The following is a 24,790-nucleotide window of genomic DNA, read 5'->3' as shown; positions in this document are numbered from 1 at the left end:
GAGGTAACTGGGCTTATTAAAGACTGAATCAAGGCCCAAGGCTTATCCTGGAGCAAAATGCGAAATCTAGTGCCCACAAATTTTCTGTATCTGTTTTGGTCTCCCAGAGACCCATTTTTCATTCTTTCTTGTTCACTGCCATGTACTTAGGAGTTGAAACTTTATTAGATAATATTGGAGGGAATAACCAGCATGAAGCAATATAGCCACTTTGGAAATACTGAGTATGTAATGAATATTCATAATACAGTATTAATCCTTAGGGCTTTTTTTTTTTTTTAACCAGACAGAGTTTCACTCTTGTTGCCCAGGCTGGAATGCAATGGCGTGATCTTGGCTCACTGCAACTTCCACCTCCTGGGTTCAAGTGATTCTCCTGCCTCGGCCTCCCGAGTAGCTGGGATTACCGGCGTCTGCCACCACGCCCGGCTAATTTTTGTGTTATTAGTAGAGAGGGGGTTTCACCATGGCCAGGCTGGTCTCGAACTCCTGACATTAGGTATTCCGCCCGCCTCGGCCTCCCAAAGTGCTGGGATTACAGACATGAGCCACCGTGCCCAGCCTAATCCTTAGGTTTTATAACATCAGAGCAAACCAGAAGTATTTTTCACAAAATGAAATCCCTAAGAGGAGTTCCTGGGAACAATTATTAAAATTTTCTGAAAGGGAAAGTTTTTACAAAGGAAATAAATCATTACGACTGTGTGGGTAAGATATAAAATTCAGAATATATCGAGAAAAATTGTACCTATAAAAAACAACTTTTAAAAACATGAAGACTATTAAATGAGCTCAGAAGTGAGATTAAGGTTATATAAAAAGAGGCATTTATTTCACAATAAAGTTGAGACTGAGAAACATTTTAGTGAATCAGGGTATGGTATGTTTTTGCTATGATAAATGGATATTATCTTTGAAAAAGCAGACTTTCTTAATCAAGTGGCTGAATACATTGCTCTACTCCACACAGCCAGCAGGGGGCAGAAATAATCTAAAGCACAGAATTTTGATTTTCCACTCCCAGAGGCTCTTAGAAGTTCTCTTCCTTGAAGGCTTTAAACCTGCTCAATTGAAAAGAAGACTTATTTCCTGACTGCTGTGTGCATGGATGTTAATTTTGCCTAATTTCAATTTAATTTGTCCCTGCTCGGGTTGATGATCTAAAATTCATTTAGCACCCATGCAGTTTTTATTTGTGACAAAGAGCCACCTCCTGATTTTCACTGTTTTTCATTATGATACAGGAGAAAGACTAAGGAAAAATAAATGAGCTCCAATTTCATGGAATTCCAGAGGATAATGGAAATGTCATAAGCATTCAAAAGAACCACTTTGTAGAACTTCTCCAGCAGCAGGCATCTTTCACCCTGAAGTCACAGGAACAGCGCTGAGGGGCAGTCAGAGATTATGTGGGCTGTGCCGTGGGAAGAACCAGTCTATGTTATCATCTTCTACATAGTAAGCGAACTTTATTTTTTATTTTACTTTATTTTTTTGAGATGGAGTTTCACTCTTGTTGCCCAGACTAGAGTGCAATGGTGTGATCTCTGCTCACTACCACCTCTGCCTCCTGGGTTCAAACGATTCTCCTGCCTCAGCCTCCTGAGTAGCTGGGATTACAGGCATGTATCACCATGCCCGGCTAATTTTGTATTTTTAGTAGAGACGTGGTTTCACCATGTTGGTCAGGCTGGTCTCGAACTCCCGACCTCAGGTGATCCACCCGCCTTGGCCTCCCAAAGTGCTGGGTTTACAGGTGTGAGCCACCGCCCCCCCCCCCCCCAGCTGTGGACTTTAATTATAAAGTAATAATCACAGTAAAACTGAAAGAAAGCCAAGCCAAGGGCCTTATAAGCTCTGAGCCTTCTGGACTTAGAATGAGAAAATCACTGGGCTTAGCATCCTTCAGCCATCTGGTGTCTCCTCTTTTCCTGTGGTTTCCCTTGTTTGCCTGTCATATTTATAGTGAATGGCTTTCAGAGTGGTCGAGGGGGAACTGGGGCCCAACATTTCTAAAAGAAAAGGTAATTGAAAGTGATAGAAATTCAAGGAGAGTTTCCTTAAAGAGCACCTCTAGGGGGAAGTCCTACTGGAATTGGTCTGTGCATAGAGAGGAAACACCTCTTGCTCCAACAGTTTCCTGCAAATCCAATCACTGCATGCAAAATGGTAGAAGAGTTAGGGCCCTTGCAACCACAAGGGCAATCACATGCAACCAGTTGCAGCACATGAGCCTTGCAGGGCACATTTCAAAGACATGCTCCAAAAATGTAACTAAAAATTTCCAAAGTGCAGTCAGAAGGTCTTCACAGTTCTAAAGGATCCATTTATGACAACAGCCACATCTAAATTTCCTAGAACTACAGCACTGATTTTTTTTTTTTTGAGACAGAGTTTTGCTCTTGTTGCCCAGGCTGAAGTGCAATGGCGCCATCTTGGCTCACTGCAACCTCCGCCTCCCAGCTTCAAGCAATTCTCCTGCCTCAGCCTCCTGAGTAGCTAGGATTACAGGCATGAACTACCACGCCCAGCTAATTTTGTATTTTTAGTAGAGATGAGGTTTTTCCATGTTGGTCAGGCTGGTCTTGAACCCCCGACCTCAGGTGATCCACCTGCCTCAGCCTCCCAAAGTGCTGGGATAACAGGCATGAGGCACCATGCCCGGCTGATTTTTTTTTTTAAACACCTACTATGTATTATTCTGGAGACTGGGCTAATGGACATGAGGACTCTAAAGAGATCACAGCTCTGGCTGAAGATGCAAAGAAATGATTTGGTGATTATACTTTTCTTTGATATCTTTAGTTCCCCTCCACTAGCATGAATGATTGAGAGATTATGATACTTAAAATGCTGGCATACAGTATACAGTCAGCTCTCAATTTCCAGTGTGCAACGAAATAACTGAGGCTCTCTAAGGCTTATCCTAAGTCCCAGGGATCTGCTAGGCAGCTCAGCACATCCCCAGCTCACACCCCTTCACTGCTCAGCCTGTGTGTCTGCACAGACTGTAGCCCATCTTGAGATTATCCTAAGTAAAAAGGAACTGATTGGGTAAAACAGCTATAAAGAGCCACAGAAAGCTTTTCAAAGCAAATGTAAAGAAACCTAAAATAGCTGATGAGCCAGAAGCCCTCCCTTGAATGAATAAGTGAGTGTTAGCTATGTTTTTAAAAGTTACTGACATGTTATTCTAGTTTACATATGACATCCATTTTCACTCCTCTGCTCTTTTACGGTGCAGGCCGTTTTACCAGTCCCACAAAAATGTTTCCACTCTCTATGTTCTTGGTTTTATGACCGAAATAACCTCCACGTCAAGCAACTTTAAGGGATCAAAATGTCTGGAAGAGAGAGGTGACACTGCCCAATTTAGATCCAGCTCAGGTTCTGCAGCAACAGGCTCTAGGTGACGACATGTTTCTATGGAAGGTTGGGAACCGGGCACCTGCAGTATTTCCAAGATCAATTTACAAGTGCATTTGTGAAAGGGTGGGCAACACGTTTTAAAAATTCTACGTACACTTGTTTGGGCATGACTCTCTATGTCATCCACAGGGGAGGAATGCTGATTGCAAACTTTTATGTTGGTTTGTTCATGCATGTTTTTCTCGTATTCCCGAACATCATCCATTGTCATATCTGAAAGAGGTCAAGACGTTGGCAACTTCCGTTATTAGATGCAAACTTTCAATGGGGACACTTTAGGGAAAGATGGTAGCTGAGCAGTAGCCAAAGAGGTTTAAAAAAGCAGAGACTTGTCTAACTTTATGATGAGTAAGTCATAAAGTTAGCTAAACCAACCAAATGGGGAGTGAGGGCAAGGAAGTTAAGTCAAAATAATCTTAGAACAGAGAAGAGTGGAAATTGTTTAGGGGTGATTCTTGTAAAGTGAGCTAGGTGGGTAGAAAGTATTAGCATGTGGGCAGTGCCATAGCCTGAGATCTCCTAAAGCATCATTAGAAGATCCCATTGGGGACAGAGGGTCAGTTTTGCTTGGTTTAATACTTACCTTCCATATAGCTTTCAAAATAGACTTAGAGGTTGTTTAAATCAATGCATTCAGCAACAGACAGGACACTTTCATTGCTGTTATAGGAGGCAGGATGTAGAAGGCAGAGCAATGATATTCACTGGTACAATTGAGGTTTGGTGCAATTTGCACACAGATGTAAATTTGCACAGAATGCATGGCGTCAGAGAGTGCAGGTCTATACTGAACTTCAAGTCTTGCCTAACAGCTTGAAAATGGCTGGCACTACTTCCTCCCACACTGATCTAAAAATAAAATGGCACATGACATGATTTTTGGCCCAAGTCTGCAGTTTTTCAGTATTTCAGGATAATGATCTCTTAATCTAGTGGTTCTCAATGGGGGACAATTTTGTGACATTTTTGGTTGTTAGAACTAGGGAAGGGATGCTACTGGCATCTGGTGTGCAGAGGCCAGGGACACTATGGAGCATCCTACAATGCACAGGACCCCCAGCCCCCAACAAAAAATTATCTGGTCCAAAATGTCAATAGTACCAAAGTTGAGAAACCTTGTCTTAATCCAGCTGATAAAAATTTTAAGGCCAGGCATGGTAGCTCATGCCTGTAATCCCAGCACTTTGGGAGGCCAAGGCAGGTGGATCAGTTGAGGTCAGGAGTTTGAGACCAGCCTGGACAACAAGGTGAAACCCCGTCTCTACTAAAAATACAAAAATTAGCTGGGCGTGGTGGCGGGCGCCTGTAATCCCAGCTACATGGGAGGCTGAGGCAGGAGAAGTGCTTGAACCCGGTAGGCAGAGGTTGCAGTGAGCCAAGATGGTACCACTGCACTCCAGCCTGGGCGACAGAGCGAGACCCTGTTTTAAAAAAAAAAAAAAAAAAAAAAGCCAACCAAACAAACAAAAAAAACTTGAATCAGGAACCCATCCATCTTCAGTATGTGAAATGCATAACAATGACAAGTAGTCTCACTTCAAAGACTTCTGTCATTTTATTCCTCACCCCTACCCCACTCCTTGGTTATTTTACATTTTATCAGCAATATTCCCAGGTAGGCATTCCTCTGTTACTCTCCTGGCAGAACTGAACTTCATGCCCTTCACCAATGATGGTATGCCGAACACAGTGCTTACTCTGCCACCCTGACCACTAATTGGCTTAGTGGGGATTTAGAGTGGGCATTCACAGCTGGAATTTTTCCTTAAGTATTTTCTGCATCATGTGGTTTGGTGTCTTTTTATATCAATCCATGTGTCATGTGAGATCCTCTTCATTTCCAAAGGGCAGACTTGCCAGGAGTTTATGATTTAATTCACTGTTGTCTGGGACCAAGATGGTGTGTGCCTCTAAATCCAGACCTGGACTATTTTATGTGGTAGATGATCCCCAGGTATACCTGGAAATCCTCAATCAAAAATGCGGTCCATAAGCAATGTAAGTATCAAGAATGCTAAGCAGCAGCCTGGCCAAGCAAGGAGCATGCTCTTCTTTTAGAAAATCGAGGTAACCAAAAAGCAATAAAGAGATGCTGCTTTGTGATGAAAACAAATGCATCTTAGTTAATAATAACAACACATTCTCTCGGTACAATCGCTTTACTTTCAATGGCTGCTTATCAACATTTCTTAAACACAAATATATCTGAAATACTACTAGATGATCACTTTTAGCTAGAGGTTGAAAATTTAAAGAAGTTTCTCTACACATACGTCATTAGGGGGTGCCCCCCACCATCCCAACAGGCATGACAGTAATTTGGAAAACAAAAGCCAAGGAGTTATAGGTTTTTTTGTTCTACTGAATCCCCACAGAAATCATACTTCATCTTTAATTAGCTCAGCGTCAAGATAGGGGCTTAAACTTTGTGACTATGGGCTTTCAAAGATATATCCATTTTATGGATGTGAAAAAGGGTTTAACAACAAAGCTATTCATTGCTGCCTTGTTCATAATAATGAAAAATTGAAAACAACCCAGGGGACTGATAGCACTATGCAATCATCAAAAATTAGGTAGAAGAATAGTTAATACTAGAGAGAGATCCTTGATCTATTGTTAAATAAAAAATAGGAGATAAAAAGGACTGTACATAGCATATGAAATTAATTTAGTCAGAAAACCATTATCTACATTAAAAAAACACTGAAAGGATATATTTCAAAATGTTGACAGTGATTATTTTGAAGAGTTAGAATTACAGGTAATTTTAATTTCCTTCTTTTTGCTTATCTACATTTTTGAAATTTTCTACACTTGAAATTTTCTACATCAAATATGCATTGCTTGTGGAAAAGAAAAGAAAAAAATTATTAAAAAATCTATTATTTTGGGCTGGGCAGGGTGGCTTATGCCTGTAATCCCAGCACTTTGGGAGGCCGAGGTGGGCAGATCACTTGAGGCCGGGAGTTGGAGACCAGCCCGGTCAACCTGGTGAAACCCTGTCTCTACTAAAAATAGAAAAATTAGCCAGGTGTGGTGGCATACACCTGTAACCCCAGCTACTTGGGAGGCTGAGGTACGAGAATCGCTTGAATCCGGGAGATGGAGGCTGCAGTGAGTCAAGATCATGCCACTGCACTCTAGTCTGGGTGACAGAGCAAGACTCTGTCTCCAAAAAAAAAAAAAAAGTTTTATTTTGGATCATTATGAGATGGACACCATCAATTTGGAATTGGTAAGGAGAAGATACACTTTTCCAGAATTTCTGTTCACTCTGGAAACATAATCCCCCGTGTTTTTGTTATTTTTTTTTTCTTTTTTTTTGAGACAGAGTCTAACTCTGTCACCCAGGCTAGAGTGCACTGGCGTAATCTCAGCTCACTGCAACCTCCGCCTCCCGGATTCAAGTGATTCTCCCACCTCAGCCTCCCGAGTAGCTGCGATTACTGGTGTGTGCCACCACACCTGGCTAATTTTTCTATTTTTAGTAGAGATGGGGTGTCACCATATTGGTCAGGCTGGTCTCGAACTCCTGACCTCAAGTGATCTGCCCGCCTCAGCCTCCCAAAGCTCTGGGATTACAGGAGTGAGCCACCGCACCCAGTCATCCCTTATTATTTTTTTTAAACAAAGAGTTAAGAAACTAAATTTCAGAAAATTCTATAAAAGAAAATCTCCCGATTTTGCCACATAGGAATGAACATTCCTAGTAGAGTAGTTCTCTAAAAGATGGTGATAATTTGGTCCCTGCTGTGCTAAAGGAAAATATGTTTGTCTAAATCCTGAAATATCCTCACAGACTATAAATGTGTATGAATATGATGTAAATATTTTCAGTATTTCTCAGTAATTTATGGAAATCCTAATCAAGTGAAAATGCTCCTGTTCAGGTTAGCTGGTAAAATGCACTGTCTAGCTTTTGCAACATATATGACCTCAAAATCTCTATAGAAATCAATGTTTTAGTAAATTCAATTACATGTGCCCAATGACAGATTATACAGTAATGATGATTCATCTTTATTACTGATTGATTTTCAATGATCAGAGTGACTTCAAACAATTTAGGTTCAGACTTCTTTGCTTCCAGCAAACAAATGCTTATGTGTATCAGCTCTTTTTTTTTTTTTTAGACTGAGTTTCACTCTTGTCACCCAGGCTGGAGTGCAATGGTGCAATCTTGGCTCACCACAAACTTGGCCTTCCGGGTTCAAGTGATTCTCCTGCCTCAGCCTCCCAAGTAGCTGGGATTACAGCCACCCGCCACTACACCCAGCTAATTTTTGTATTTTTAGTAGAGACGGGGTTTCACCATGTTGGCCAGGCTGGTCTCGAACTCCTGACCTTGTGATTCACCCACCTTAGCCTCCCAAAGTGCTGGGATTACAGGCGTGAGCCACCACACCTGGCCCAAACTCTTAATTAAAGGAAGCCCATGTTAATTACTTTGCAAATACATTGGTGAACAATCAGCCCTTCACTTCTAGATTGTGAAAGGTCATAATGTACTGTTCCTAAATAAGGTTTCCTACATAAAGACTCCTTAAGCTGGCAATACTGGGGATAACTGCCTGATTTAAGAGAATATTGCAACTGGTATGGTATTTCTTCTGATAAAGAAAGTACATCCTAATATCTTTGAGACTCTGCTATCAAAGGTTAAACAGCCCTGGGCAGTATTTTGGGGACACACATGCCCTGCTCATCGTACTTCAGGGGGACAGTATTTCCTTTCCTTGCCCTCTAGAGAGGTCATTTCTTTTCTTCTGATTCTTGCTCTCCTTCAGGTGAGGAGAGATCAGATCGCAGACTGTTACCTCAGGGCGTGAGGTCATACTGCATGGGGCCTGAGTAGAATGTTCTCCTCTGCCAGTGACTGGGCTGAGGCCAAAATCTCCTCCTCAACCATCAGCTCCACTTTGGCAAAGAGGCTCTGGTCTCAGGGGATTTGTTAATTGATAATCCTGTTAGTAAACATTTACACTGAGACTAATTTTTAGCTTATATGAACGCCACCACACAGAATAGCTTTGTACATGTTGTACATGTATTCATGGGCGATTTGTATTTCTTTTTCTTTTTTGAGATAGAGTCTCACTCTGTCCCCAGGCTGGAGTGTAATGGCGCCATCTTGGCTCACTGTAACTTCTGCCTCCCAGGTTCAAGCGATTCTCCTGCCTCAGTCTCCTGTGTAGCTGGGATTACAGGCACGTGTCACCATACTCGGCTAACTTTTTTTGTATTTTTAGTAGAGACGGGGTTTCACCATGTTGTCCAGGCTGGTCTTGAACTCCTGACCTCAGGTGATCTGCCTGTCTCAGTCTCCCAAAGTGCTGGGATTACAGGCATGAGCCACTGTACCCGGCCTCATGTGTATTCCAGAATAAAATTCTGGAAGTGGATTGGCTAGGTCATAAGTTGTTTGTGCTTATGATTTCTATGGTATATTTTATTAAACTGGATTATTGTTTTATATTGAAAACTGGATATAACCACTCTTAAATTTTTGCTATCAGATGGGCAAACATCCTATTTTCTTGTCTTTCTCATTACATTTCTTGTGATTAGTAGTAAGTTTATTGGCCATTTGCATTTCTTCTTCTATGATTTACTTATTCATATCCTTTACCATTTTCTTGAGTTATTGATTTTTTTTTTTTTTTTTTTTGAGATAGGGTTTTGCTCTGTCATCTAGGCTGGAGTGCAGTGATGTGACCATGGTTCACTGCAGCCTTGACCTCCCAGACTCAAGTGGTCCTTCCACCTCGGCCTCCCAAGCAGTTGGGACTACAGGCACACCATCATGTCCAGCTAATTTTTAAATTTTTTGTAGAGATGGGGTCTCCCTATGTTGCCAGGGCTGGTCTCAAACTCCTCAGCTCGAGTGATTCTCCTGCCTTGGGTTCCCAAAATGCTGGGATTACAGGTGTGAGCAACCACACCCAGCCAAATTTTCAATTTATAGGACTTCTTTATATATTATATATAGTAATCCTGTTGACTACATATGCGGCAAATATTTTCCCCTAGTCTTTTAGCTTTGTTTATGGTGGCAATTTTCTTTCAATCATTGTATTTTTAATGAAAGGAGGTTAATGTCACAGGAAGTGGGGGCAAGATCTTATGTTTGAAAGGCCTTTAGAAGTCAGTTGAACACACATGGAAACTACAAATGCCTTTGAACAAAGCATCTGCAAGCGTGAATTTTCCTTCATTGTACCACACAGTTGCAGCAGCAAACATTTTAAAAAGGGGAGTTTTCTGTTCTAATTCAATGATCTGTGCAATGGCACATTATACTTTATTTCCCTCTACAAACATTTCCCTTCACTTTCAGGCTCCTTCACCAAAACAGAAGTCATTTTTACATCATTCTAAGTCAAAATAAAAGTCTTGAACAAGTAGTTGGGTCAGGGAGGCTCCAGAAATCATAAATAAGAATGGATACTCCTTTGGCTCCAGCAAAATGGTAGCCATCATTTGAGAAATGCCATTTTTAAAGTCCTTTACAATGATTATAAATTCAATACATGCTTCTTACAAAAAGCTTAGGGTAACTCCATTTTTTTTTAGTGAAAGTAGCCAATCCTCAAAGTGTGGTGTATACCTTTTCCACACATAATTCAGACCACTAAGATCTGGAACTATAATCTATAGTTGTGATTTTTTTTTTTTTTTTTTTTTTGGAGACAGAGTTTCGCTCTTGTTGCCCAGGCTGGAGTGCAATGGTGCGATCTCAGCTCACCGCAACCTCTGCCTCCTGGGTTCAGGCGATTCTCCTGCCTCATCCTCCTGAGTAGCTGGGATTACAGGCACCTGCAACCAGGCCCAGCTAACTTTTGTATTTTCAGTAAAGACGGAGTTTCATCATGTTGGCCAGGCTGGTCTTGAACTCCTGACCTTGGGTGATCCACCCATCTCGGCCTCCCAAAGTGCTGGGATTACAGGCGTGAGCCACCACGCCGGCCTCATAGTTGTAATTTTTTTTCTGTAGTTTTTAATTGGGAGCAGGGAGTACGCAGGGGAAGGGTTCAAAGATTCCTCTGAAAATCTGATGGAAAGTTATAGATTCTCTCACCAGATAAACGAATAGAAGCACACACACATACAATGTTGCATTGGAAAATGCTGGCTTGGTGAACTCCACCAGCTAATGCGACCCCTAGCAGGCTTCTTTCTCCATTTTAATCTTGCTTCCCTCATTGTTAGACCTGCTCTAGGAACTCCAGGCTGATTTCTTTTTTTTTTTTTTTTTTGTGGCGGAGTCTCGCTCTGTCGCCCAGGCTGGAGTGCAGTGGCCAGATCTCAGCTCACTGCAAGCTCCGCCTCCTGGGTTTACGCCATTCTCCTGCCTCAGCCTCCCGAGTAGCTGGGACTACAGGCGCCCGCCACCTCGCCTGGCTAGTTTTTTGTATTTTTTTAGTAGAGACGGGGTTTCACCGTGTTAGCCAGGATGGTCTTGATCTCCTGACCTCGTGATCCGCCCGTCTCGGCCTCCCAAAGTGCTGGGATTACAGGCTTGAGCCACCGCGCCCGGCCCAGGCTGATTTCTAAGTCACTTTCATGAGATAGTGTGGTCTACACCAGCCGGAACTCCCCCTCCCTCATACTTTTTGGTTAGAGTCAGGTTTTCAAACACATTGGTGAGGTTCACCTCAAGCATAGGCTCCTTCTGGCAATGTTCTGTGTGCCTTTCTCAAAACGCTGTCAGATTTGTAAAGCACAACCATGCCTTTGTGAAACTGGGCTGCCTATTTTTATCCACCTTCCCTCTCACCCCATTTCCTGAAATATGTTGTTGTTATTTCTCTGATTAGTGTTCTAGTCATGCAGAGAGACCCAAGGCTCATGGATAAAGACCAATCACAGCTTTGAAAGACACTCAAGTCCTCCAATATGGAAATGGTTACACTTTACAAGGAACATGAGCAGAATAAAATCTCTTTAGGGAAACAGTTTCATGACAGCCAAATGCTGAAACTCAGAAGAGACACAAAATTAATCCTTGGCTGACAAATGATCACTCCCCTCGACAATGTCCTTTTTTTCTTGACTCTTAATTAAGCACTGGAGGTGGTGAGTCTAATTAGAGAGAAAGACATCCAGAGCTGCCCATGCATCAGCATGTACAGTTTGTGCACTGTATGAACACACAGCAGAGGAGGCCAATGGGGCTAAAATTCAGCCCTAAGCCCGGAGCACCTGCTGAGTCTGCCCAGAAGGGGCACCTTTTTCTAATTCATCTGAGGAAAGGAGAGCTTTTTTCCCAATTCTCACAAGAAACCAGAGTTGTCAGAATTTGGGTTCCTGCAATCATTTTTAAATTTATTTTATTTTTTGTTTTTTTAGAGACAAAGGCTCGCTCTGTCGCCCAGGCTGGAGTGTGGTTGGCCCTGTAGACAGCTATGATTCTCTAGTTAACCTATTTGGATTGAATCAGTTAAATTGTCCTTATAACCCAATGTCCCAGTCTGGTTTATAGCCCATGTCATAAGCCAGTAGTTCTTAACATTTAGCCAGCAACAAAACCATCTGGAGGGCGTGTTAAAACAATTGCTGGGCTAGACCCTCAGAGTTCCCGAGTCAGTACGTTTGGGGTGGGACCTGAGAATATGCATTTCTAACAAATACCCAAGAGATGCTGACGTTGCAGGTCCAGGGACCTTACTTTGAGAACCAGTGCTAGAAGCTATAGCTATAGGCGAGGATTTATTTTGGACCTTTTCCATGTTTACTCATGAGAGCCTCACTGAGCCTGTCCAGATCAAATAAAAATAAGTCATTCAGGTACCCCAAAATGGAGTGGAAGGGTAATGCTAGTGGGCGCTTAGCCTGGGTACCAGTGGCACACATGGTCCACAGTTCCCAGAATTACTGTGCATACGGGACTGAGAAGGCACTCTGTGCACAGGAGGCATTTCCATTCATTTGATTCACCGCTGTCTGCATCTGTGTGATGAAGGAGCCACTGTTTTCCTGGTCAGTAGCTCAGCTGTGGGTACTGATGGTTGCAGCAGCTTACATGAAATGAACGGTGTAGTTCTCAGACCATTGCTGAGTGAAAAGACTGCTTGTTTTGGTTGGAGCTATGTCAGTGTATGCAAGGGGAGACCCACCCTGGGGAGTGCAAGGCATTCTGATGATCCACATTCACTAAAGCCCACACTGTTGTTTTATGCTCAGATAAGGAAAAGGCTTTTTGCACAATAGACTCCTTAGTTGTTAAATGCTTCCACTTCATTCATCCTAAGTAAGTGCGTGCTCTTTTTTGAAGGTATCCAGATTCAGGGAAATCTCCTGTTTCCTTTAGTACATGATTCTAGCCTTGGGCTCCTGTCATAATCCCAGAATTCTTTTTTTTTTTTTTTTTTTTAAGAGATGAGGTCTTGCTCGGTCACCCAGGTTAGAGTGCAGTGGTGTGATCACAGCTCACTGCAGCCTCCAGCTCCTGGGCTCACCAAGTGATCCTTTCACCTTGGTCTCCTGAGTAGCTAAGACTACGCACATGTACCACTGTGCCTGGCTGATTTTATTTTATTTTTTTATTTTGTAGAGATCATGTCTTGCTATGTTGCCCATGTGGTCTCGAATTCCTGGGCTCAAGTGATCCTCCATCCCAGGCCTCCCAAAGTGCTGGGATTACAGGTGTGAGCTACTGTGCCTGGCAGGATTTTTTTTTTTTTTCAATTTTTATTAGAAGTCCCTAAGTCTCGGCCGGGTGCAGTGGCTCACGCCTGTAATCCCAGCACTTTGGGAGGCTGAGGTGGGTGGATCACGAGGTCAGGAATTCGAGACCAACCTGGCCAACATAGTGAAACCCCGTCTCCACTAAAAATACAAAAAAACTAGCAGGGCGTGGTGGTGGGAGCCTGTAATCCCAGCTACTTGGGAGGCCCAGGCAAGGAAAATCGCTTGAACCTGGGAGGCAGAGGTTGCAGTAAGCCGAGATCGCTCCACTGCTGTACTCCAGCCCTTATGACAGTGCGAGACTCTGTCTTAAAAAAAAAAAAAAGGAAGTCCCTAAGTCTAAGTCTCTTCCTTGCCCTTTGCCCTAGGCTCAGCTGAGATGGAAGAGTCAGGCCCCATCCCCCATCCCCTTCCTGGCCTTTCATTTACTAGATACCCACTCATGTTGGGTTTTCTTCCTATATCCTGCCTGTAATCAAACCCTCTTTATTATTCTGTCCTCTTGATCAGAATCCGGCTATTCTTTTTGCCGAAAAATCTTCTTTGGCACTCTGGCAACGGAGAGAAACCTATCCAAGTGCCCTGTCTGTTGGTTTTCAAAGTGGCAGATTTTTGGCCCTTCAGGTACCTCTCTTTTTGCCAAACTTCTAATTAGTTTGCACCTATGATTCTTTAAATATTCTTTTGATATTTCCTTGGTGTTGGTAGCGAGGAAACCGTGAGCTCTGAGGAGCACAAGTTGGGAGAGACCAGAAGTTCTTATCCTTTCTTGGGGTCTGTGCTCCCTCTGAGAATCGGAGAAAAGCTCCCCAGAAAAAAACAGCCAGAAAGATTTATTTAAGGATCAGAGGAAGTAATCACAGGAGACTCTCCTGCCTGCCTCACAAAACACAACTAGAAATAGACAGGTCTCTGGGAGACATCATGACAATGTGGCAAGTCAGTGCTTTTGCGGCAGGAGAGCGGCATTCTGTGGGTGTGTGATAAGAGAGCGTTAAATGATCTGCATTTGGACAAACCCAGAAAGGTGCATTTGTGCTTCAGAAGGTGCAGATCTGGGAAAACTGCAAAAGGAGGTTAAAAAAAAAAATAGAAAAAGAAGAACCATGCCTTTTAAATGTGGCTCAGACATCGCTAACAATACTAATAATAATGACTGTCTTTGCCCCTTCCCTCTAACGTGTCCTTTTACTTTGGTACCTTCTGCTCAGAAAAGGGAGGTGAGTTCGTGAAACAGTGACAGAAAAGGACCAAAATGCAATCTAGGTTATACTCAGAACAAATTTAATGTGACTTAGGAAAAGGCCAAAGAGGAGGGCATTTCATTAGACAATCGACCTGAAAAATCAGATCTAACCTAAGTCACTGGTGGGGCGTGTTCCTTTCTATTTATAGCCAAGGACAGTAGCCATCTGATGACTGATTCTGGGAGTGCAGAAAATTCATGTGGACAAAACAAGACTGCTGAGGACCTGAGAAGGATGGTCCATCCATCATGGGATGAAGCTAACCTTGTTTTCATTTGCTGGAAATGTGTAGAAATCGTTTAACTCTTCCCAGATCATGAACAAAAAAGCCAGAACAATAGTTTCAATTAGGATGAACGGGGCACCTATGCCTCTGTCTGCCTTTGAATTTTTGCAGAACCTGTATATATTTGGTGAGGGGTGGTTTCAAATGTTTTCTGAATCAAAGGACTGCTTTTACTTGACAGGACGCTTCAGACAGCTTTGATCTTGAAGTTTAGGATAAATTAGGATGGGTTTGAAACCCATCTAACAGAAAATGATGGAGCCGTGCGTATCAACTATGTAAGCATCAAACATCCTGAGGTTCCTACTTAGTCAATAATTCCGTGGTTATTTTAGACCAAGCTTCTATAATTACATCTTCATTATGCTTGGCAGACAGTGCTATTTCCAACACAGGAAGCAACGGCCTTGCCTTTGTTGTTGTCCTTCTAGGTAGCAGTTGAAGCCAAATGGACAGAAAGCCCAAGACAACATGAAGTGTTCTACAAGTTATTTTGGAGAAATTGACTTACCATACCACTCATCAACCCATGCAAAAGCCTGTCTATGTCCAATCAGCAGAATGTCTCGGACCACCTACAAAGTAAAAGAAGGAGATTGAAATAATAGCATCGTTGATGAAAACTATTTGGAAGGCAAGTTGTTAACAATTCTGGGAATCTTTGCGATTACAGAGTTCTTAATCCCTCTGTCTGTAGGTGATGACAATTACAGGCTGCCCATAGGTCCTATAGTGCTCACACACCTCCAGCCCTTTCCCATGGTGTACATATACTTGCAGTATATTCATCTCCTTGTCTTATTTGAGAGTAGGGCTGGGTGTGTGTACAAACTAATGACAAATACTTGACAGTCACACAGCAGTGATACAGATAAATCTCTAGGTTAATTACCTTGAAGTTTTTCTCTCCATCTAACTAAAACAGCATCTACTTTGCATCTGTGGGAGGGTGTGTGTCTCACTGGTTGGTGCCAGGAGGTCATAAATGTTGGAAATCTAGAACACTTTTCTAGGCAGCAAGTCACTTTTTTTTTTTTTTTTTTGGAGACAGAGTCGCTCTGTCACCAAGCTGGAGTGCAGTGGCGCGATCTCGGCTCACAGCAACCTTCACCTCCAGGATTCAAGCAATTCTCCTGCCTCGGCCTCACGAGTAGCTGGAACTACAGGCACATGACACCGTGCCTGGCTAATTTTTGTATTTTTAGTAGAGATGGGGTTTCACCATGTTTGCCAGGATAGTCTCGATCTCTTGACCTCGTGATATGCCCGCCTCAAACTCCCAAAGTGCTGGGATCACAGGTGTTAGCCACCATACCTGGCCGACAGCAAGTCACTTCTAAGCAAACAGCACTTAACATTCCCTCTTTTCTGATGACATATCCTAAAAAGTGAACAGCACCTAATATTCTCTCTTTTCTGATGACATATCCTAAATATTGATTCTTTTTTTTTTTTTTTTTGAGACAGAGTCTTGCTCTATCCCCCAGACTGAAGTGCAGTGGTGCAATCTCAACTCACTGTAACCTCTGCCTCTTGTGGTTAAGTGATTCTTGTGCCTTAGCCTCCTGAGTAGCTGGGACTACAGGTGCACGCCACCATGCCTGGCTAATTTTTGTATTTTTATTACGGACAGGGTTTCGCCATGTTGTCCAGGCTGGTCTCAAACTCCTGGCCTCAAGCAATTCACCTGCTTTGGCCTTCCAAAGTGCTGGGATTACAGGAGTGAGCCACCTCACCCAGCCTGATTCATTTTTTTAATTGTATATTTTAAAATAACTTAGAGTGTAATTGGATTGTTTGTAACACAAAGGATAAATGCTGGAGGGGATGGATACCCCATTCTTCACATTGCGCTTATTTCACATTACAGGCCTTATGAAAACATCTCATATATCCCCTATTTCTTTACACCTACAATGTACCCACAAAAATTATTTAAAAAATAAATATTGATTCAGTTTTTCTTTTTATCTTTTTTTTTTTTGAGATGGAGTCTTGCTCTGTCCCCAGGCTGGAGTGCAGTGGTGCGATCTCAGCTCACTGCAACCTCCACCTCCCTGGTTCAAGTGATTCTCCTGCCTCAGCCTCCTGAGTAGCTGGGATTACAGGTGCCTGCCACCATGCCCGGCTAATTTTTGTATTTTTTTAGTAGAGACGGTGTTTCACCATGTTCGTCAGGCTGGTCTCAAACTCCTGATCTTGTGACCCGCCTGCCTCGGCCTCCCAAAGTGCTGGGATTACAGGCATGAGCCACCACGCCCGGCCTCAAATTTTAAACCAACATAAATGAAGGTGTAAGATACAATGTAAATAAATATCCTTTTAGGTTTGACTTTCATGTAATAGAAGGAGGGAAAAAAGGCAGTTTCTTTTAACTATCATTGAAAGGATGAAAAAAGAGACCTGAACTAGAATAGAACATAATGGGAATGATAAGCTTGACTGGACACAAAAGGGATGAAATTGTTACTTATGATGACACATAATGGCAATAGAAGGCTAAGGAAAATAGTATATACCATTTGTGTGTGTGCGTGTGTGTGTGTGTGTGTGTGTGAATACTGTTCATGTGTTTTTATTTCATGGTATTCTTTTCCATCCTGGGTAAATATGTCTTTTTACATTTCTTGGATACTCACAGTCTCCCTCCAACATTCCTTTCTTCCTGCCAAACAAATCCAGTGATTGTCAAAAACCTCTCGTGGAAGGTTCAAGCATGTTTCAATAAATGAAGGATTTTAATTCGGTGAATTTGCAGAAACAAGGAAAGCATTTGTAATGAAGTGTTTATGACTCCAGGCCTCTGGATATCTAGTGAGGCTTTTCTGACTTGAAAGTAGGAAACACATAATGAATACAAGAAACAACATGCAGCTATACACACTTGAGTGCTGAGTGTCTCAAATTCATGGAAATCAAAAGAACAGCATCGAGGCATCAGTAAATGTACCCTATTACACGAAGCACAACACAGCTGTCGGCTGGAAACAAGAATTCAATAATGTGCTAATGGCTCGCTTTCGAACATTTTTTTCCCCTTAATTGTGAATAGATTCTTAAAAAAACAAAGGTGTTCAGAGAAAGGCATCCCTGGCACCTTCAACCCATGCAAATGCTAGCCTCAGATACTCATTAGCGACTCACATGCCAGAGCAGGTGTGTTTCTGAGCGTCAATAACACTTCATTATATTTGGAAAGGGCAAAGCATAAATCTTACAGGTATTTTCAAGAAACAGATTCTTAAAACTAGCTTGAGTCAGCTGTGAGAAAAGAAACACAGTGGACCCTGGGGCAATCTAAATATGGCCTTTTAAATTATTATTATTATTATCATTATTATTATTATTTTTTTGGAGACGGAGTCTTGCTCTGTCACCCAGGCTGTAGTGCAGTGGTATGACCTAGGCTCACTGCAGCCTCTGCTTCCTGGGTTCAAGTGATTCTCCTGCCTCGGTCTCCCGAGTAGCTGGGACTACAGGGTGCAGCACCACGCCCAGCTAATTTTTGCATTTTTAGTAGAGATGGGATTTCACCATGTTGGCCAGACTGGTCTCGAACTCCTGACCTCAAGTGATCCGCCAGCCTTGGCCTCTCAAAGTGCTGGGATTACAGGTGTGAACTGCGCCCAGCTTTATTTTTATTTTGTATTATTCTCTTTTTAACTGACAACTCTGGCTTTGATAAATGTGCTTTGTGAGTGGAAATAAAACACACTATGAAGCTGGGCGTGGTGGCTCACGACTGTAAACCCAGTACTTTGGGAGGCCAAGGCGGGCAAATCACTTGAGGTTAGGAGTTCGAGACCAGCCTGGCTAACACAGTGAAACCCCATCTCTACTAATAATACAAAAATTAGCCGGGTGTGGTGGCACGCACCTGTGCCTTAGCTACTCAGGAGGCTCAGGCACAAGAATTGCTCGAATCTGGGAGGCGGAAGTTGCAGTGAGCCGAGATCATGTCACTGCACTCCAGCCTGGGCAACAGATTGAGACTCCATCTCAAAAAAACAAAACAAAACAAAAAAACACTATCATAGTGGCCCTAGAAAGAGGAGGTCTTTTTACCTTAAAAAGCCACACACAAAAAGGGATGCTGTGGGAAACCAAGGAAGATACTGTCTTACATAGACACAGAGCTGAGGCTGGAAAACATGTACTTTCAGAGCTGCAATTGCTTTCCTGTGCGATAACCAGGACACAGGAGGAAAACAGGAGATCCTGGAGCTTGATTTCTATGTTTCACATTTCATTCTGGCTCCTGGCTGGCTGGCTGGGTTCTGGAGCACGGGAGAGGAGCGGCATGCTTCTCTGTTCAAGAAAACACCCAGGGCTCTCATGTTTGTGCCAGAGTCCACCATTTACCATGAGCCTGAGTTATGAGGGTTCAAGAGACTGGCAATCTAGTTCTTGGACCTAAATTCCAGAACTAAACTTTTTATTGTTAACTGGACCCCAATCTCAATAGACAAATCCATCTAAGTAATGAAAAGCTGAGTGCATTAAGGTTAAATTCCAGTGACTCCAAAATAATTTTGGAAAGCTACTCTTTATCAGTTTTTAAGTGGAAAAATAAACAGATAACCAGCCTATCTGGAATGTAGAGACAATTTGAGTAGTATTTATTCTTATGAAAATGAGAGCAGCTACAAAGGGCAATGCTCAACATTGCATTTCCCATTTTTTTCTCCCATGAGGGACAGAGTCATGTTAGAAACCCTGAGAAAATATGGATCATCACCAAGTGGGATTCTGCTACAAAATGAACATGCTGGCCGGGCGCGGTGGCTCACGCCTGTAATCCCAGCACTTTGGGAGGCCAAGGCGGGCAGATCACGAGGTCAAGAGATCGAGACCATGCCGGCCAATGTGGTGAAACTCTGTCTCTGCTAAAAATACGAAAATTATCTGGGCATGGTGGCATGCGCACCTGTAGTCCCAGCTACTCGGGAGGCTGAGGCAGGGGAATTGCTTGAACCCGGGAGGCATAGGTTGCAGTGAGCTGAGATCGTGCCACTGCACTCCAGCCTGGTGACAGAGTGAGACTCTGTCTCAAAACAACAACAGCAACAACAACAACAAAAAAAACCAAAATGAACATGCTTAGTCAAAGTAGGTATACAATTGAAATCCGCATCCTGAGGCTGTTAACAATTCTTTGGTAACAGAATTATTATTATTATTTCCTTTTTTTTTTTTTTTAAGATGGAGTCTTGCTCTGCTGCCCAGGATGGAGTGCAGTAGCACAATTTCAGCTCACTGCAACCTCTGCCTCCTGGGTTCAAGCAATTCTCCTGCCTCAGCCTCCTGAGTAGCTGGGATTACAAGCACGTGCCATTACACCTGGCTAATTTTTTTGTATTTTTAGTAGAGACAGGGTTTTGCCAGGTTGGCCAGGCTGGTCTCGAACTCCTGACCTCAAGTGATCCACCTGCCTCAGCCTCCCAAAGGGCTGGTATTACAGGCATGAGCCAACGCACCTGGCCACTTTGGTAACATAATTATTAAAGGAGCAGAAATGCTTGGGTATACTGTCTAATGGGACTATTGGGGTTTCTTGTTCTATCTCTGGGCATCTTCCACTTTAGGTGCCTACATTTGCAGATCTTTTGGGTGGCAATTAACCTTAGGGGTTGTGCTCACAGATAAGCCCTTTGGCTGCTTCCCACGTGCCTCTGTCTGGGAGTAGATGAGCTCAATACCAAAGTGAGAAGTGTATTTCCCAAATACACTTGCCTAACAGACACGGAGGTCACAGAATGAGAGACGAAGTGTAAAACATCTATTACTGGAAGAAAATTGAACCCATGCATAAAATGCATTTTCATCCAAAAAGTGTTTTTCATTTTTTTATTTTTTATTTTTTGAGACAGAGTTTCTTTCTTATCACCCAGGCTGGAGTGCAATGGTGTGATCTCGGTTCACTGCAATCTCTGCCTCCCGGATTCAAGCAATTCTCCTGACTCAGCCTCCTGAGTAGCTGGGTTACAGGCACCCACCACCACGCCCAGCTAATGTTTTTGTATTTTTAGTAGAGACGGGGTTTCACCATGTTGGCCAGGCTGGTCTTGAACTCTTGGCCTCAAGGGATCCACCCGTCTCGACCTCCCAAAGTGCTAGGATTACAGGCGTGGGCCACCCCGACTGGCCCAAAAAGTGTTTTTGAGATGCGGTGGCCTGATGTTGGTGCAGTATTTGTGCACCTGCTGTATATCATGTACTTTAACTTGGCAATATAGTCAGTTACCTTTTCCATAGCCCAGGAACTGCTGCTGGGCCACTTACCTTGTGTACAAACTGTTCCACTCTGGTCTGAAGCCCCCAGACCTCAAACTTCACAGTCACCAGCTTGTAGGAGCACATGATGGGCTGATGATTGTCTCTCCAGCCTTCCCTCAACTGTCCCCGTCCTGTCTTCTCTGACTTGAAGTGCTTAGGATCCTCAAAAAAAAAAAAAAAAAAAAAAAAAAAAAAATCAAAGAAATTTGATATATTAAAAGTTTGATGATCGATATTAAATGTCAGGAATAAGTATGAAATAACATAGAAACAGGGCTGGGTGCGGTGACTCACGCCTGTAATCCCAGCACTTTGAGGGGCCGAGGCGGGCAGATCACCTGAGGTCAGGAGTTCGAGACCAGCCTGACTAACATGGAGAAACCCTGTCTCTACTATAAATACAAAATTAGCTAGGCATGGTGGTAATCCCACCTACTGCCTGTAATCCCAGCTACTTGGGAGGCTGAGGCAGGAGAATTGCTTGAACCCGGGAGGCGGAGGTTGCGGTGAGCCGAGATCGCGCCATTGCACTCCAACCTGGGTAACAAGAGTGAAACTCCATCTCAAAAACAAAAAACAAACAAACATAGAGACAGAAAGTAGATTAGTAGTTGACAAGGATTGAGGAAAGGAAGGGATGTAGAGTGATTATGAATGGATATAACATTTCCTCTTGGAGTGATGAAAACGTTCTGGTATTAGACAGTGGTGATAGTTGCACAACCTTCTGAATATGCTAAAAACCACTGAATTGCGCATTTATTTAAAAGGATGAATTATATTGTGTCTCAATTTTTTCTTTTCTTTTCTTTTCTTTTTTTTTTTGAGATGGAGTCTCACTCTGTTGCCCAGGCTGGAGTGCAGTGGCGTGATCTCAGCTCACTGCAAGCTCCGCCTTCTGGGTTCACATCATTCTTCTGCCTCAGTCTCCCCTGGGACTACAGGTGCCCGCCACCATGCCAACTAATTTTTTATATTTTTAGTAGAGACGGGGTTTCACCGTGTTAGCCAGGATAGTCTCGATCTCCTGACCTCGTGATCTGCCCACCTCGGCCTCCCAAAATGCTGAGATTACAGGCGTGAGCCACCGCACCTGGCTTCAATTTTTTCTTTTCTTTTTTTGTAGAGATGGGTCTCACTATATTGCCCAGGCTGGTCTCCAGCTTCTCACCTCAAGTGATCCTCCCTTCTTGGCCGCCCAAAGTACTGGGATTACAGGTGTGAACCACCATACCTGGCCTCACAACAGCTTTAAATACAGTAGACAAAAACCGGGAACAGTCCAAATGTTCATCAGCAAGAAACCAAACAGATAAATTGTGGTCTAGGTGTACAATGGAATACTAGACAGCAACGAAAAAGAACAAACGGCTGATGCATGCAAAAACATGTACAACTCTGACTGATGCTATGTTAAGCAAAAGTAGTCAAATGCAATAGCATATACATTGTATAATTCAAATTGAAATTCAAGAACAAGCAAAACTTTATGTATGGTGATAAAAGTTAAATGAGCAGTAATCTCTTTGACGGTTGGGGTTTGGTGCAAAGGGACATGAAGGAAACTTCTGGGATGATTATATGTTGATCTGGATGTAACGTGTACACATTCACTGAGTTTTACACTTAAGATTTGTATTATACTTCAATTATAAGAATGAAAAACAGGTAAAAGGGTTTTTGGTTGTTGCTGTTTTTGAGATGGAGTCTTGCTCTGTCACCCAGGCTGGAGGGCAGTGGCTTGATCTTGGCTCACCCCAACCTCTGCCTCCCGGGTTCAAGTGATTCTCCTGCCTCAGCCTCCTAAGTAGCTGGGGTTACAGGCGTCTGCCACCACACCCAGCTAATTTTTGTATTTTTAGTAGAGACCGGGTTTTGCCATGTTGGCCAGGCTGTAAACCTGGCAGTCAGGGGGTCCTGAGAAGTAGATAGGATGAGACACAAAACCACATTGGCTGGGACAGCCCCAGCCCTTTTAATGCAGACCAGACTGTGTCTCAGGGGTGGGCTTGGGAGGTAAAAGCAGGCTGCTTCCAAATAAAGACAGGTTTATTCCCTCAGGTCTGGCTGTGGCTCTGCCAAGGCTATCTGGCACTGGCCTCTAAAGAGGGCTTTCAGGCTGCCCTTGACTTCCCTTACAGATCTGCCTCCTCTGGCAGGACCTTTTTGCTACAGTGACCACTTCCACAACTGTAGCTCCTCTAAAAAACACAGTGCACTCCCAGGGCCAACTTCCGTGCCAGGCTGACGCCAGGCCTTCATCAAAGTAGAGGGTGAATGCTTGCCCTCCTGCCTCTTCTCAATCTCTCCATCCACCATTCCCCACTCTGCTGCCACAGTGGCCTCCCAGATGTAAACTCCCCTCCTCAAAATCTGTCCACGGCACCATGAGTGTAGCATAAAAGTAATATGCCCTGGCAGGAAGGAAGTACAAGGTCTTTTATGTTATTACTTATTTTTCTGGCATCTTTTCCAGACCAGCCTCCCAATGCCACACCTCTCTTGTGAGCCTTAAGAAGCTCCCGCTGGCCACATTCTCCAAAGCCCCAGGAGTCTGGAACCTACTAGATAGGCACTGGTCCCCCTTCCTGAAGTTCCTTCTCCCCCACCAACTCCCGCACTCTGACTGACTCTCCTTTCCTTGCTTCAAGACTTAAGTTAGGGGCCGGGTGCAGTGGCTTATGCCTTTAATCCCAACACTTTGTGAGGCCAAGGCAGGAGGATTGCTTGAGGCCAGAAGTTCAAGGCCAGGCTGGCCAACACAGCAAGACCCCAGCTGTATTTAAAAAAAAAAAAAAAAAAGACAGAAAAACACTTGGTCAGGCATGGTGGCTAAGGCCTGTAATCCCAGCACTTTGGGAGGCCAAGGTAGGTGGATCATTTGAGGTCAGGAGTTTGAGACCAGCTTGGGCAACATGGTGAAAGCCTGTCTCTACTAAAAATGCAAAAAAAATTAGCTGGGCATGGTGATGTACGCCTGTAATCCCAGCTACTAGGGAGGCTGAGGCAAGAGAAGCACTAGAATCCAGAAAACGGAGGTTGCAGTGAGCCGAGATTGTGCCGCTGCACTCCAGCCTGGGCGATAGAGAGAGAGACTCTGTCTCAAAAAACAAACAAACAAAAAAAATAAATAAAAACTTCATCCCCTCCAAGGACCCTTTCCTGGGTGGCTCAGAATGAGGGCTCCTCCTTTATGCTTCTGAAGCTTCCCCTGTCATGGGTCTGGCAGGTGAGCGCATCACAGATGTCGAATACATGCTTGTTGAGTGAATGCTTGAACCCTATTTGACGTATCACACACGTGTGGCTGGGACATCAGAATCTTAACCAACATTTGGTAAATACCTAAGTGAAAGACTAGTTGAAATTCTATGTTCACAATAACAAGTGTTGGAAAAGATAGGGAGAAACTAGCACTCTCATACATTGTGACAGAAATATAAATAGTGTGGCCACTTTGAAAAACATTTCAGTAGCTCATCAAAAGATTAAACATAGGATTACCATTTAACCTAGCCATTTCACTCCCAGATATCTACCTGAGAGATTTGAAAACACATATCCACACAAAAACATGTACATGGGCCGGGTGCAGTGGCTCGTGCCTGTAATCCCAGCACTTTGGGAGGCCGAGGCGGGTGGATCACTTGAGTCCAGGAGTTTAAGCCTGGGCAACATGGCAAAACCCCTTCTCTACAAAAAATACAAAAATTAGCCAGGCGTGGTGGCATGTGCTTATAGTCCCAGCTACTTGAGAGGCTAAGGTGGGAGGATCACTTGAGCCCAGGAAATTGAGGCTGCATTAAGTTGTAATTATGCCACTGCACTCTAGCCTCAGTGACAGAGTGAGACCCTGTCTCAA

The 24,790-nt window shown here is 43.4% G+C and overlaps 1 protein-coding gene and 1 long non-coding RNA gene across 4 annotated transcripts in view; one reads left to right on the top strand and one right to left on the bottom strand.

Annotated features, from left to right (window-relative positions):
- Positions 1 to 24,790, bottom strand: part of PITPNC1 (phosphatidylinositol transfer protein cytoplasmic 1) — a 317,395-nt gene that overhangs the window by 6,531 nt on the left and 286,074 nt on the right. For 2 of the 3 annotated variants that reach the window (XM_025362464.1, XM_025362465.1), the window contains 2 exons: positions 20,935 to 21,090; positions 15,164 to 15,227 (listed from right to left, as the gene is read on the bottom strand). In XM_025362464.1, coding sequence (XP_025218249.1) covers positions 15,164 to 15,227; positions 20,935 to 21,090 — 220 coding nt within the window. Of the gene's footprint in view, positions 1 to 3,523; positions 3,643 to 15,163; positions 15,228 to 20,934; positions 21,091 to 24,790 lie in introns of all 3 variants that reach the window. The other variant, XM_025362466.1, reaches the window with a different exon arrangement.
- On the top strand, positions 1,396 to 15,545 carry LOC112609561. The gene is made up of 2 exons (XR_003116215.1): positions 1,396 to 1,458; positions 15,084 to 15,545. It is a non-coding gene; the product is annotated as an uncharacterized LOC112609561 (long non-coding RNA).

This window comes from Theropithecus gelada, chromosome 16 (genome assembly GCF_003255815.1).
Source record: "Theropithecus gelada isolate Dixy chromosome 16, Tgel_1.0, whole genome shotgun sequence".
Classification (NCBI taxonomy): Eukaryota; Metazoa; Chordata; class Mammalia; order Primates; family Cercopithecidae; genus Theropithecus; species Theropithecus gelada.
This window is presented reverse-complemented; position numbering and strand designations above follow the sequence as displayed.